This window comes from Solenopsis invicta, chromosome 16, assembly GCF_016802725.1.
Source record: "Solenopsis invicta isolate M01_SB chromosome 16, UNIL_Sinv_3.0, whole genome shotgun sequence".
Classification (NCBI taxonomy): domain Eukaryota; kingdom Metazoa; phylum Arthropoda; class Insecta; order Hymenoptera; family Formicidae; genus Solenopsis; species Solenopsis invicta.
In genome coordinates this window covers 25511001-25526028 of record NC_052679.1, presented here as the reverse complement: position 1 = coordinate 25526028, position 15028 = coordinate 25511001, and the positions used below count along the sequence as shown (strand labels likewise).

The following is a 15028-nucleotide window of genomic DNA, read 5'->3' as shown; positions in this document are numbered from 1 at the left end:
CTGGACCTATTAGTGTCACTCTATTGTCCATCCCGATATTGTTTACCTAAAAGATAATATTCGAAATAATTGTTGACAGATGATCAATCGTATGTATAATGGTAAAGAGAGGAAAAATAAAAAAAAAAGAAGACGTGCCACTCGTCGCTGAGTAAAACTTACACGTGCACGAAGGTAATATGTGCCGTTGTTGTTCCAAGTTCAGAGGACCTTTTCTCAATCGCGTCATCGATTACCTTGGTATTTCTCGAAATTTCACCTCGTCCTTGCAGATCCGAGTATACGTCCGGCTGTCAAGCACAATTCGAATCATTTAATCAAAGAAAAATGCGATTTTGAGAACTGCGAAGCGAACATCTTTGAAAGATTTTTCATCAAATAATTATTACACACAGAAAAATACTGTAAATTACTTAAGTAAATATTATTTGTTTCACAAGTATATCACAAGTTTTCTATGTCCGCAAATCTGTCATATGTTCCTTATTTAAAATATATTCTGAATTCTGGTAATTTAATACTCCAATCGAGAATATTGAATTAAAAAAAAAATTAAATTTGCTTATTATTCAAATTCTTTTTTTTAATAAAATTTTATTAAAGTTTTTTTTTTTAATATTCTTCGAAAGAGTATAAAGCCATTTTGAGTTTAACATGACAACAAATTTTTGTTAAATTTGTAACGAGTACATTGTCAATGAAATATTCTTCGTTAAAGATAATTGTTAAAATAAATTGAGCAATCGCTTTTCTTAGCAGTAAAATTGATATTTTTCTGTGTGTGTACGGTTTCAGGTACATTTTATATTCGCGATAAAGCTAAGGAACTGTACGTCAGGAAGAGAGTGTTATTCACAAAGGCTGCTTAATCGAGAATGTTGATACAGTCGACTCTACCTTCCGTTGAATGTAACTATTAGTTTAGATAGAAAATTCTTCTATTTGCATTAGCTGAAGCCGAATCGGAAATAATTGATCACAAGGTCGTTGGTGCACGAAAGTGGTCCTAAAAGACGCCTCGACCTTCCAGATGTTCCTCGGACGTCTTTCGGAACCGCGTTTCGTTTCCCCGATGTCTACGAGCGAGAGACGAGGAGTTGTTCCGTGTAAACGTAATATCCCTCGCGGAGGGACGCGTTTGCCGGCCCCGGCCGCTGTATTCCGTAAATTCCCTCTGTAAATACCGTCCTCTGAATTTGGCACCCGGAGGCTCTCGGTAGCCTCTCTCTCCGTAGTCTCGGTGTGGGAAACGCGGTCCCGAGATTGGGGAGACGGGTCGATCGGACTCGTCTGCTAACGCCGGGCCAGTCTTGAGCGATGATGTCGCGCACCGACATTGCGTGTAAAATATTAGCGAATTAGGGACGATTTTAATTGCGATCAAGGATATCATACCTACCTACCCTGTATTCTAGTGGACATGGGCCAAAAACTCGGTATATTATATTAATATACGTTCAAGGTTGGCCCATCGCCATGACCAATGAAGTAGAAAGAAAAGAGAGCTGGTGAAAAAGATGGGGAGGTTGGAGGAAGGGAGAGAGGGAGGGAGGGAAGAAAGACAGGAGCAAAAGAGCGATATGTCATCCAATCACATTTTTACGCACTCCAAATTTTTATCCTCGTCATTTGTATCATAGCAGCCGTGTGTTTAAAGACGACTCCACATTATGTGTATGTAATCAAAATTGTAACTGATAAAACGTTAATAAAAAAACGATATCCGAAATTCCGCCTTTTGTGCCATCGTCGTCCCCCCTTTCTTCCACCCCCTCCTCCTGCTCCCACCCGATCTGCACTCTTTCGTTCACGATTGCAATTAAAAGTACCTGCGCGATACTTTAGGTTAATTTACGATTATTTATTTCGTTTGCGCTTTAACTTTTCGTTTCAAAGTTATCCCGTCAAATTTTAAAGAGATGGAATTGATGAAAAACGTATGATTAACGGAAATCAATTATCGTTCGTAGCGATGCTCTCTTGGAGGTTCATCGCAGCTAGAGTCCTACGAATTAAAATTTTTGGACATTGTTCGTCATTTTCATACTAATATATAGTCTGCTTCTTTTCAAAACCATTTAATACTTTAAGGAATAATAAATTGATTTCACTCGTGTGTCTCCGTTGCTCGCATTCGACATTACTGTTCGGTATAATCAGTGATACGTGAAACTAGCCACTTGAACTTCCGCGAGTTTCGAGATGGTAACGCGCAGTGACGCCGGACGCGCTAATTCTCGCGGCACTCGAAAGTTTGAAATCTAGAAGCCGATTGGTGTCTCGTAAGTCTCGTTGGCCGTGCGCGGCGCGCGACGCTCCGATCTCGCCGGACGTCGCCGGTACATGCTCACAGCTCACAGCTCACACCATCACACACGCTGACACACGCTCGCGCAACTGCTCGCTCCGGCGTGCTACGCCGTGCTGTGTCCTCGTCTTTCCGCGATCGATGGTTATGTTCGTGGGGTTATGCGTTGCGAACGATGACAATGATTGCGGTTATTTGGTATAATTGACTTCACTACGACCGATCATGTGCTGACTACAAAAGGAAAAAAGGCAATGCCTCTCGTGTGATTCTTTTTAGCGGTGGCGGAGAACGGAAAAAACCAGAGGTCGGAGCACGAGGTGTTACGCAGTTAACGTCACAAGTCCGCGACTCGTCTGTACTCTCGAGGAATTGTAAATGAGACGACGGATGAATTGATCGTGTTCCGTGCGAGGAATTCGTAACGTAGCGGCATCGAGAACGAACGATGTATATGTGGAAGCTGACCGGTCACGCTCTCAGGAGATTCAGTCCCGGTTGCGGTAGCAACAGCAGCAATGGTAGGTTAGCTCTCGTCCTGCAGCACTGTCGTCCGAGGACGCAAGGTCGTGGCACGCTGCTCAGCAACTATCGCAGAAGGATAAGTTCGTGGTTTCGAGAACAAGGCACGCAGGTGGCCCAGGCCTGCAAGAGGCAGTTCGAGTTTGTGGCGGCGCAGCGGATCAGAAGGTGCATCCAAGTGTTTCACCTCTACACGAGGATATGGGATGAGGTAGCACTAAGGGAATTCATGCGGCTGTGGAGGCTTAGACTCGCCAAGAACGCCAAGAACTTCCTGGTCAGCGCAGCTGGTATCAGCGTGTACAACTGGGACCGCGACAGAATAAGCGATGAAGAAATTAATAGGTAGTTGTGACAAACATGCTTATAGGAGGTCAACATATATGCGAGTATTCTGAGAATAATCCTTTTCGACATTTTTTGTTACAGGTACAATCGTGAGATTGAAGGAATTTATAGATTAAGAGACTCCACAGTGGTTTGCACAAAATGCCATTTGCGAATTATTATTGACACTGTACAGCCTGATGTAAAATATTGTAAATGTGTTCAATCCTCTGCTGATTCTAATGAAAATTGTAGGTTTTTATTCTATTAATTGTATAATATTGGAATATTTTATATTCATAAATAAGGTATCTGGGCTAAACAATAAGGCTCACTTAATTAATTTTATTTTTAAAACCTCTAATAACATTTTTTTAATGTAATTCTTTAAGAGAACTTTATTTAGTTCTTTCATAATTAAGTTTTCAAAATTTAAGAAATTTTAATTAAAAAAAATTTTTTTTCAATTGTTTAGAATTAAAAATAAATAAATTAAGAACCAAGCTTTCTCTCTTTCTCTCTCTCTCTCACACACAGGTCTGCTTTTATATTATATGTATGTCAAATTTATATATTATATATAATATAAAAATTTGTGCAGCAGATGGCTGGCAACCTTTCATTGAACGTCAGGATATGTTGATATGGAGGAAAATAGAGCCTGATTCAGGTGGACTATTTGCCTATAAAGTATACGGCTCATTTTCCGATGTTACCGCTGAAGATTTTCTGCAAGTACAAATTGATGTAAATTATAGGAAACAATGGGATCCCACTGCTCAAGAATTACAGATTATCGAGACTGATCCAAAGTCTGAATCAGCCGTTAATCATAGCACTGATGTTATCCATTGGGAAATGATTTGGCCTGTAAGTGCAATGTAATGCATGGTATTTTTTTAATAAATTTGCTCACTTAATGGTTTATTAATTTAAATTTGTGCAGAAATTATTTTCAAATAGAGATTATGTATATCAACGTCGATGGATTGTGGACAAAGAGAAGGGACTTGTAGTCATTGTCAGTCGAGTGACGGAACATCCTGATGTGCCAGAAAGACGGGGAATTTATAGGTATACTCAGAACAATTAATTCAACAACATTTAAAAGTTTATATAGAAATATATATCTTCACTGAAAATTTAGAATTGCGATTTTTGAACATCTCACAAAATTTTTTTTAAGGATTTTGTTTATACTTTTCATAAAATGCAAGAAAATTGCAAACGTTTCGTAATTTTTTGAATTTTCTTGTAAAAAGTTGTTAGAATTATAAGCAAAATGAAATATTAAAATTAAGGGAAAAATACTTTTTTGTGAATGAATAATTAATAAGTTAATTTCTATATGTAACAGAGTAAAGACATATTGGTCATACATGGTGATAAAGCCCTACACAGATTTCCATGAGCCAGGCATTGAATTTGGACTTACTTACTTTGACGATCCTGGTGTTTCTGTACCATCTGCTGTCACAGCATGGGTAGCATTGAGAGGTTTGTCACAATTGTGAAATAAATTGTAAAACTTCTTTTATTGTATTTGTAATAACACTAACTCTAACAATTATTTTAGGCTTGCCAGACTTTCTAATTCGTATGAGACAGGCCTCAAAGGATTACCAAAATTATAAACTGATGAAAAAGAATACATCTGACAGTAATCTTACTTTATCTGAAGAGGGCGTTTCCAAAGAGCAAATCAAAGTCGATGTAGAAGATAAGTTAGAGAGCGATAAAAAATCGATGAGAGACTATAAAAATCAACAGGACGATTCTACTAACGGTACTAACAAACTAGATGTAACGCATGTACAGCAAGAAACTGACTTGGCGGAAATTGAAAATAAGGATACCACTGATGCATCTAAAAAAGAGCAAGGTTTATTGCATTATTTCTATCTTACGAAATTATTTGCTTTTTTGGATTTCTGACAAATGGATTTAACGCAGTAACTTTTAACTAGTAGATGTTTTAACGTGATTTCGCATGGAGGAAACAATAATCTGCAGATAAAGCTATTGAACATATTCATGGATGACATTGTGGAACAAGCGACATTTTATTAACGTATATTGGATAATATAATTTCACACATACATAGATAATAAGAATGAATTTGTGAATATGATAACTTACCTTCTTTTTTTAAAAAGTATGGTTTTCATCTTTTATATAAAAAGAGAAACAAAAATACTATACAAGAAGTGAGACTGATTAGGTATGTCATCGCCTTTAGTCCATTTACTCATCGAAAATTTGCATCATGTGTTGTAAGATAATTAACAAAAGCAAGCAGAATACAGTCTGATTTTTAGATTATGAAAACGTGATATGTCGAGAGCTCTGCTTAAATCTGATATAATTTATGTAGTATAAACGTATTTGTACAAAGCAAACTGAATTCATCATATTAAATGCAATATGAGATATATAAGATATATCTGTATATTATTTAACTCGCTGTGTTTATGTTACAAACTTATTAACAAAAATTTCAGTATCTCTCTGATCTTTTAATTTTATACAAATTATTTTTAGAGTTAACAAAAATTTTTTCATTACTATTGAATTTTTAACTTTATTCTAAGAAACAACAATTTTTTATAACTGTAATCAAAATGTATATATTATACAAATATATTTTAAGTATTTTGTATTGCATATTATGTAATATACATGTATGTATAATGTAAATACATATGAATACATTTAATATATATTTATATATTACACATATGAAAATAATGTTACTTTTCAAATTATGCAATAAATGATTACATAAAATATAAATGATAATTATCACTAGAGATCAATTATATAATGTAAATAAATTATATATTGTTAACTATATGATTATATGATGTTAACTACATGATGTTAATAATAAATACTAATGTTTATATCTACTCACAAATATATAAAATGTTATTTACATATAATTTTTTATAATCATTCATCGATTATCAAAGGGCATTATAAAAAGGCATACTAAAAATAAATTTATTGAAGAACAAAAGCGTTTATATATATATATTTTTATATACATTATGTATTTATGCTTCTGTAAAAGCATAATCTTTACATCTTCTCCATAATATCTTCGTCTATTAGCGAGGCCAAAAAAGTATCACCATCTGTATCTAATTTAAACAAAATCTCTTCTGGTAAATTCTTCGGTGTAGATGTAAAATCCGAGCAGTCTGGATCGTGACATTTCTGATATATCTGTTTTATATTTAAATCTACAATCCAATATACGTTGTTGCTTTTATGATACTTGCCAATGTTTTCACAGTATCTGTAAAATAATATAAATATTTTACAGACAGCACTATGCTGTCCATTACATAGACTGATGTATATATAGAAAAATAAAAGGTAATAGTTAATAACTGTTTTATTATCGATTACAGTTAATTGATACCTGTTGCCGTAAATTTCATATTTCAGTGTTTTGGTTTTATCCGAATACCTAACGATGCGTATCTTGCCAGGATCAATGAGACTGCGAATGTACCTATCTATCTCAGGGTACGGTGAGGTCTGGTTGTCATCTTCAGGAGTGAATTGCATTGGTATCTTAGAATAAAGTTGAGCTTTCACATCGCTTCGATTAACAAACTCAAGTAGAATTAAATTTTGCTTGTTTGGAAAATATGATATCAGGGAATCCAGGAAGATCCCTAGCTCTTTCTCTTTGCACTTGTTTACCGTGTTGTGCACGCAATCATCGGAGACTGTTAGGTATGATTGTTTACCCCATTTGGTGGACAGGTACAGCCTGAAATGTCTATTCTTCGTATAGACACCAGTGTCAACAAACAATTTTTCGCCGCGCTGCGTCATTACGAGCATTTCCTGAATGTCTGCTTTATTAAAGTGATTCAGAATCCCATGCGTCGATATATTTGACTTCAAATAAAATAGAATATCATTGCATATAGTTTTAATGAACCTTCCGACATGAGAGTTGTCCTTAAATGCCATATCTTTTAGAGTAAAAATCACATGTCTGCTAAATTTCTTAGTGGACGTAGAGTCCAGTATTAGAAAATTACTTCTCTCACATAATAGATGATAATGGTTAAGTAAGTATGCTCGTATGATGTCTATCAGTATCATAGTCATACGTGGCCCATTGCAAAGCGGATTTAGATCGAATGGGTATTCCAAGTCCAGATATAACCAACATGGTGAATTCTTTGGTATTATCTGTTGGATTTATAATAATTTTGTATAAACGTTATACACACATCTTTTGCATATATACACACACCAAAAATATATAATAAATAAAAGTATAAATATGCGTACATATATTAAAAAATACTTGAAACTTATTTTTTGTCAAATAATTCACATTATTTTAAAATAGATTGTCCCTTGTAGAAAAATACTACTGGGTACTACTGTACTACAGGAGTGTAATGATGTTACAATGTCGCAGTGCAGTAATATAGTGGTAGTGCCTCAAAATACTACTACACATTAGTAGTGCTTAGTAGTATTTTAAGGCACTACCACTATATTTTTCTACAAGGGGTACAAGATACAATTAAACATTTGAATCATAGAAAAATGCTTGTATATAGAATAAATTCTTTTAAACTTTGTATATAAATACGCAAGTACAAGTTGGAACTATGGCACGCTCACCTCGTACGAGCATCTCTCTTTTGGTGGTTTGATTGTGTAATACCACCAATAAACCTCCGGATGCGCGACGACGAATTTGCGATTACCGTTAAGGGCTTGCTCATACACGAAAGTGCATAACGTATCTGTTTTGGTGCTGTCTTCGATAGCGGTGGCCAATGCATCAGCCTGTCTGTAAAACTCCTTCCAGTACTGAGTCGGACTCAATATGTGCGATGGCATAACTCGGTGTTGCTTCACCCAGCCAAACTTAGATTTAGACGGTAATCGCTTCTGTACCTTGCTGCTGTAAAATCTGTTCGGGCAAATTGGCTCCATCTCGATCAATTGATGTCACATTGATGTTACGAATGGATCATTTATGCAATCGTTGTCCACGTTCTATCGAGATTTCACATGTAAAACCAGAAGTCTTCTCTTTGGTAAAACGTATTGCTTCTCGCAATAACTGATGTGTTCAGCAGAAAAAGCAGATTTCGAATGTTGTAAGATTCTTTAATACAATTGATTTTTATCCTTAATTCCTGCAGGATCTAAATGTATAATAATAATAAATCTTACAATAGTTGGGAAGCTGCTTTTTCGATTGAACGCTGCCAATGAAAACATACTGTAATAGCGAAACAGCTGATCGCTAATCATGGTGTTTCCCGCCAATTTCGCATCAGCTGATAGTCTGTGGTTTCCAGATTGAAGACATTATTCGCGTGAGAATCGAATAGAGGGAATGCGCACAGAGCGTTCTTACACGTAAAAGCATTCTATGCGCATTCCCTCCATTCGATTCTCGCGTGAATCGCGTCTTCAATCTGGAAATAACTTTGGATCTACAGTCGCTCGTGAAGCCTTTGTAACGTTCTTGAAATCATTTCATCCTTCTTGTTTACTAAATATTAAACAATGTCAAATGATGTTTGCAAGAATTGCAAGCATTACGAGTATAGGATTTTTGGTGGAAAAATTTTTTAATGAAATTTTAAGGATGCATGTGTCATATCTTGAAGTATTATTATTACAAAAAGTATTAATAATTTTGTCGATTGTTTTATTATTATATATTTAAATATTTGTGTAAATTTTATTATTGGTTTAAACATTATATTTAATTTTTTATTTGCTTTTGATTCTTATTTAAAATCGTGTTTTGTAACTTATTATCATCATAACTTCAATAAAATTTCCTTACTGTTTCATAAATAAAAAAAAATTTGAGCCACACACGTTTGAGTAACATTGTGTTCTTAAATTACTTTGAATTCCCATAGCATTATATAGCACATATGTACTTTCAGATCCTCTATTTTAAAGTTTTACGTTACTTCTGTTAAACTGCTTGTATACCTATGCAAAAACAACGCGTTTTCTGAGCAGATAAACAAGCAGTTTAAATAACGTACTAATTAAAAAGTAAAAGCGGTTTCGTTATGTTAACAAGTTTGCCTTATTCGCTTTCACAATTTTATAAGACAATTTCTGCAATTACTGATTTGTAATCGAGAGATTTTTTATTATTAAATAAATGTAAAGATAAACATCATTAGTTGGAACTAATATCTTAGAATTATCGTACATCCTTCAGCAGCAAAATTTATTTATGAATAGAGAATAGATCCAATGTAGCGTTGGCTAAAATAAACCGCTGCGAATTCTGCCCGAATAAGAAACTAGATCACGCATCGATCATTTCATCATCGTGTCTGTTTACGAGAAAACCGGTCATACGTGAAAGTTAGTCGGTAACCGACTATTCAAGCGAATTCATGTAACAATGTTGCAGGATCGACGTGTATTTTTCGATTATCCATTGTATGCAAATTCTTTTGAACTTCAATTGGAAATTAGGCGACACGTATCTGTTCTCTTCCACACCAGAATGCTTTCAGCTACTTTATCTTCTAGGCCTTTGTGTTCGATGCTCGATCGCGTGACACGCAACTTTCTTGGATTATTGATATTCATACGCAGATAAAGAACATACAAATAGGAACGATCATTTGTGTCGACTTCGTAAAGAGGACACTAATCGAAAGATCACTTTTCATTACTTTTCAACCGCCTACTCATCCATGCAAGAAACAATGTGTCATATGCGTAGGTTGAAAAGTAAAAATCTTTTTATTGTGTATTAACAAGTTCGCTTTATTCATATCTCAAATATAGCAAAATTTCTGTTCGCTACTAATCTGTAAAAAAGTGGGTAACTGTATTTTAAGAAATGTGTTCTGTACGAAGGTTTCCAATGTGAGGGATTCTATAAGTATAGTATAGAAGGTATGTCTTTTGTTTCTATTGAAAGATAGAGTAGAATGTTATGTACGTGTATACAATGAGGTATAAATATAAAAATATTATAAACTATAAATATTATATACACATCTACGTGGAAAATATTGCGCGTGTACCAGAGGGAGAAGTACGAAGAGGGTGAACGATGGCGAAAGACGTGCAGTTTCCGGAATTATGTTTACCAGGCATAGCTAGTGCCGAAGCCGCTGAAAGTGGCGTGCACCACGGGTGCAGCCGTCTCGTACGAGTAAGGGGCGGCGTACGTCTTGGCGATTATCGGCGCGGCGGCGATCGCGGGCTTGGCTAGAACCGGGGCGGCATAGGTCTTGGAGATGAGCGGGGAGGCATAAGCAGCCTTGGCGATCAGGGGGGTTGCTGGCAATGCTGGCGCGGCGTAGGTCGTGTACGCAGCGGTCTTAGCGATGAGTGGGGCGGGGGCGGCATAGGTCTTGGCCAGAAGCGGGCTGGCGTAACCGTAGGCAGCGGGTGCGGCGTATCCGTATCCGTATCCGTAAGCGGGCGCCTTTGCGGCCAAGATCGGCGCGGCCGCGGCCGCGGCCGCGTATCCGTAATGTCCGTATTGTCCGTAAGCGGGTGCGGCGGCGGCGTATCCGTAATGTCCGTAAGCGGGCGCGGCAGCGTATCCGTAATGTCCGTAAGCAGGCGCGGCATAGGCGGTGCTCTTAGCGAGCAACGGGGCAGGTTGAGCGGCGTACGTCGCCAAGGCTGGCGCGGCGGCGTATGCGGTTTTGGCGATCAACGGCTGCGCGGCGATCAGGGGCTTGGCCAAGGCCGGTGCGGCGTAGCCGTAGCCGATCGCGTGTTGCTCCAGAAGGGCGTCGTTGCTCACGTGGCTGTTGCTCACGCGTACCGATGAGTGCGCGGAGTCCTCGGCGCGGCTGTACGAGGACACCACATTCTGGCCGGCGTAGCCCTTCTGCGTCGACTCCTGGCTGTAGCCGATGCTGTTGTGATCGGCGGACACTGTGCCGATGTCGTAGGCCGCTGGTCCGCCGGCGCTCGCTGCCGCAACGAAGGCTGCGAGCAAGATGAACTGCGGAGGAATTGATCATCAATAATGTATCAAAGTTAATAATCAAGTGTATGACGACGTGGAAATGAGTGAATTTAACATATATTTTTGCACTCTTTAAGATTGCAGATTTAACTTTTAAAGAAATGCTTAATTGTAAGATAATAAAAACTATCAGAATTTATTTATCAATCATTTATCTATGTATTTATCTATTTCATTTTACTCTATCTGTACAAATATGGTAAATGAATAAGAATGCAGAGCATACAAAACGGATGCTTTGTGTTTAATTATAATTATATGAATAAATTAAATACACTTTCCGCTTGGTGCAAAATACCGAAATGATTTTCTGAAGCTGACGTGCTTACCTTGAATGCCATTTTGCTCTGAAGTGGAACAACTACTGGGTTTCTGCCGAAGAGGCAGCTGTCGACCACTATTTATACGCAGGTAAACTTGTAGGGGGTTCAATCGAATTTTGGGCACCTACTCGAGAAACCTTGCTCGAGGTGATTGGGCATGGTCGATGAGGGAGAGGGAGATGTATATGGGACTTCTTTGTGGAAAATCATTAAGAAAGGAGTATGCGAAAGGAGGCGCAAAGGAGAGGTAGAATAGTCGCTCGAGGGGGAATACAGACGGACTTGCGGGCGTGGCTCTCCACAAAAAATTCAGATCGCGGATCTGGTACTACTCGATTTATTAGAGAACGTCTCGAGGACGCGACACTTATTGCCAATTATTACTCTTTACTCTCCATAATCCGGCGAATAACAACGAATCTAAGAAATATACACAATATTTACAAATAAAATAAATACGCATTGATAACGCATTGTGATAGGTTTTTACTTTCGCTTTCATCCTGTTACTTTCGTTTTTTCAAGTGTTATTTCTCTGAACTAACGTTTAACTGTAAGTGAAAAATTTAAATATCACTCTTGCGTAATTGAATCTTGCGTGCAATCAACAACTTTTTCTTATACAAAATGCAAAGATTATGATATTTCTTACAAATTAAGTAAACTAATCTTGAATTTTTTCGATGCAAACGTCACAATTGGACAATTATCCAATTGTTTTCCTTTTGTGTTGTGTATATTTTTACCAATGTAGATTTATTTTAATCTCGATTTATATATAACTCACTTTTTATCTTCTTCATAATAATTTAGATAATAAAGGAAAAGATAAAAGTAACCAAAATTGAGATTAAAGTCAATCTACACTGGTAGATACAGACAATATTTTTGTTTTAATTATATGTAAACACGCGATAACATTGTATATTGTAACGTGAGATTAATCTAATTTGCATGATAAGAAGGAAACAAAGTGGTGCGATTCTCGCGTATCGTTTTGCAAGTATCTCCTTACGTAATATGATACATTTATATAAACTCACCATGATATTGTAGGACTCGCCAAGGCCACACTTTCTCCAAATTCCCGTATCGGCATAAGCGGTGTCATATGTGTAACAGCGGAGATACGCAACACTTTTTGTGCTCTTGTTACATTATTAGTTACAAAATATGGATGTGATCTCATGTGAACAGTTTTGTAGCCTTGAGAATTAGATTTTAACTTTAACTTATATTATATCATGTACTCATTAAAAAAAAAAATAACGACTGCTTTCGTTATGAACTAAAATGAAACAAAGCATGCAAGCTTCTTTTTTACAAAATTGCTTTTTGTCTCGCCAATTATAAGATCAATTATTATCTTGATGAAAAAGAATGAGCGCGAATCTTAAGTTAAAAATGTCGAATAAAAATTTGAAAAAATTTCTCTCTTCTCCGGAAACATAGCAAGTGCGATTATATTAAAAAACAAATGAAAATCAATACATTATAAATAGTATAATAACAGATTCGAGAGAAAATAAATGATTATATTTCCTCGTCCCACTTATAAATTAAGTTTAATGAATTTTTGATATAATATAATATCGGAAACATATAGGTAACTGTCACATTGGAGAGAATAAGGATCACATAACATGGCTTACGTCGTGAAGTCTATAAATAAATTCTACACTAAAAGAGTTTTTCTACATTCAAGTAAATATATTTATTTTAACATCATTTCTTTGATTTAAATAAATATTACCTAGTATAAAATAATTTATTTTTAGACTTAAGAAATATTTTTTTAATCAAGGAGTAATTAAAATAAGTATGTTTACTTGAATATAAAAAAATTTTTTTAGTATATGCCTTATTATATACTAGGGCTTTAACACTTTATTATCCCCATAAGTTGTTATTTTTCATAAATGCTCGCTCAATTTGGTAATTCAATCACGATACTTCAAATATCAAGGCGTCTTAATCTCGTTGTCAGTTTTAACATTTATAAGAAATACATACTGTGTCTGATCAAAATGACTTTTTCAATAAGATACTCCTTCAACTATGCTCGAAATCCTTGAAAATTCGGTCGAGTTGTTTATAACTAGCGAAAGACGATATAATTTTATATAACTTTTAAAAAATTTCTCAGACCTATTTACGAGTTGTAACATTTTTCAAAAGTGTTGAGAAAAAATCTTTTTTTTTCGCAAATTTCTTATACGTGAATCTTATGTGAATATTGAGAAATATTTTAAAATTTCTTGTTCTACGAGAATTTTTTTCATCAGGAAAATTTGTGCAACGCAAGATATCGATGCCCTTTGCCATAAGGTTGATCACCACTGCGCTTTAAGTGATGGTGCTAGGTCACGGACAGGCGTATCCCTTCACATAAGTTGTCGAATTTTTTTCTTTGTAAAAGTACGCCACACGCGGAGATTATGTTCGTTCATCTTTCCGTCCATGACCTAATATCACTCCAAATTCTGTATTTTCAGTAAATATAATGTTAACGAAAATAACTTTTGAACTTCTACAAAAATATAAAAATATCTGCGAAGCAATTTAATACCCTTATTGTTATATATGAATATATGTACTTTATGATAGGAGTACTTTTGATACTTTAAAATTTTTATTCAATAAATCAACATTATTTCTTAAATGACTTGTAAACAAGTTATCATCGACAGAATCTCTTATGTGATTAATTTAAATTTATGAGATCATTTTAAACGAGACTGAATGTAAACTAATTAATATAATTTCCATATGATTGCTTTTTATACAATTGCTTTTTTTCTATAAAAAGCAATGTTCTTAGAATTTTTAAAATAATTTTTTTAAAGATTTTAATATAAATTTCAAAATTTTTCATAAACTTTTTTTAATACTTTTTAATAATATTATAACTTTCAAAAAATTTTTCAATTTTTTAATAAATTAGAACATTTTTCAGAAATGTTGAGAAAAGTCTATATCGTTCTTGAAATTTTTTAAACATGTAAATATTAAAATATTTTAAGAGTTTTATTTTATAAATTTTAAAGAAAAATTGTAAAATCTGAAAAAATTAATTTTTTTTAGAAATCTTTCTCATAAATTTAAAATATGAAACATTCTTAAAAATATTGTGACAATTTTATTATATGAGATTTTTTCCATCAGAGCAATGCGACAAAAATGGTCGAACTATTTTGTGTATGTGTGTGTTAAATGTGTATAAATTTTAGATTATCGATCATTTAGATATTGTTTTACATAATGTCTGGGCTATGTTCACTTTGACACTCTGATAACGCTTTAAGCATCAATTTATCTATATTCTTATTTATTAAAAATTAAATAAGAATATATGTTTACAAATGCTGTGAATGTCAAAGCGATGATAGTCCAAAATTGCAAATAAAAAAAAAACGACGACGAGGATGGGATTCGAACCCACGCGTGCAGAGCACATTGGATTAGCAGTCCAACGCCTTAACCACTCGGCCACCTCGTCACTCGAACTCTGTGATCAAAATGTT

The 15028-nt window shown here is 35.2% G+C and overlaps 3 protein-coding genes and 1 non-coding gene across 10 annotated transcripts; 1 reads left to right on the top strand and 3 right to left on the bottom strand.

Annotated features, from left to right (window-relative positions):
• Nucleotides 1–2337: 2337 nt before the first annotated feature.
• LOC105193851 (stAR-related lipid transfer protein 7, mitochondrial) lies at nt 2338–5668 on the top strand. 5 transcript variants are annotated; one of them, XM_011158486.3, is made up of 7 exons: nt 2338–2506; nt 2588–3175; nt 3260–3408; nt 3759–4027; nt 4104–4231; nt 4515–4654; nt 4734–5668. In XM_011158486.3, exons 2-7 carry the CDS (start codon nt 2757–2759, stop codon nt 5090–5092), a joined length of 1464 nt encoding a protein of 487 aa, XP_011156788.1. In that variant the 5' UTR covers nt 2338–2506; nt 2588–2756; the 3' UTR covers nt 5093–5668. The 5 variants fall into 5 exon arrangements, with proteins under 5 accessions (XP_011156788.1, XP_025990928.1, XP_011156789.1 ...); XM_011158487.3 differs by having other exon boundaries at nt 2344–3175; nt 4734–5039; nt 5125–5668; XM_011158488.3 differs by having other exon boundaries at nt 2345–3175; nt 4734–5039; nt 5128–5668.
• A 488-nt stretch (nt 5669–6156) lies between these two features.
• LOC105193850 (DNA-directed primase/polymerase protein) lies at nt 6157–8530 on the bottom strand. 3 transcript variants are annotated; one of them, XM_011158484.3, is made up of 4 exons: nt 8429–8530; nt 7818–8198; nt 6586–7373; nt 6157–6459 (listed from the first exon to the last, which is right to left on the bottom strand). In XM_011158484.3, exons 2-4 carry the CDS (start codon nt 8133–8135, stop codon nt 6240–6242), a joined length of 1326 nt encoding a protein of 441 aa, XP_011156786.2. In that variant the 5' UTR covers nt 8136–8198; nt 8429–8530; the 3' UTR covers nt 6157–6239. The 3 variants fall into 3 exon arrangements, with proteins under 3 accessions (XP_011156786.2, XP_011156785.2, XP_039314870.1); XM_011158483.3 differs by having other exon boundaries at nt 8379–8474; XM_039458936.1 differs by having other exon boundaries at nt 7818–8265; nt 8379–8437.
• A 1408-nt stretch (nt 8531–9938) lies between these two features.
• LOC105193849 (cuticle protein 21.3) lies at nt 9939–11626 on the bottom strand. Its single transcript, XM_011158480.3, has 2 exons — nt 11511–11626; nt 9939–11157 (listed from the first exon to the last, which is right to left on the bottom strand). Exons 1-2 carry the CDS (start codon nt 11520–11522, stop codon nt 10282–10284), a joined length of 888 nt encoding a protein of 295 aa, XP_011156782.1. The 5' UTR covers nt 11523–11626; the 3' UTR covers nt 9939–10281.
• Nucleotides 11627–14921: 3295 nt separating this feature from the next.
• Trnas-gcu lies at nt 14922–15003 on the bottom strand. The gene has a single exon. It is a non-coding gene; the product is annotated as a tRNA-Ser (tRNA).
• Between the last annotated feature and the right edge of the window lie 25 nt (nt 15004–15028).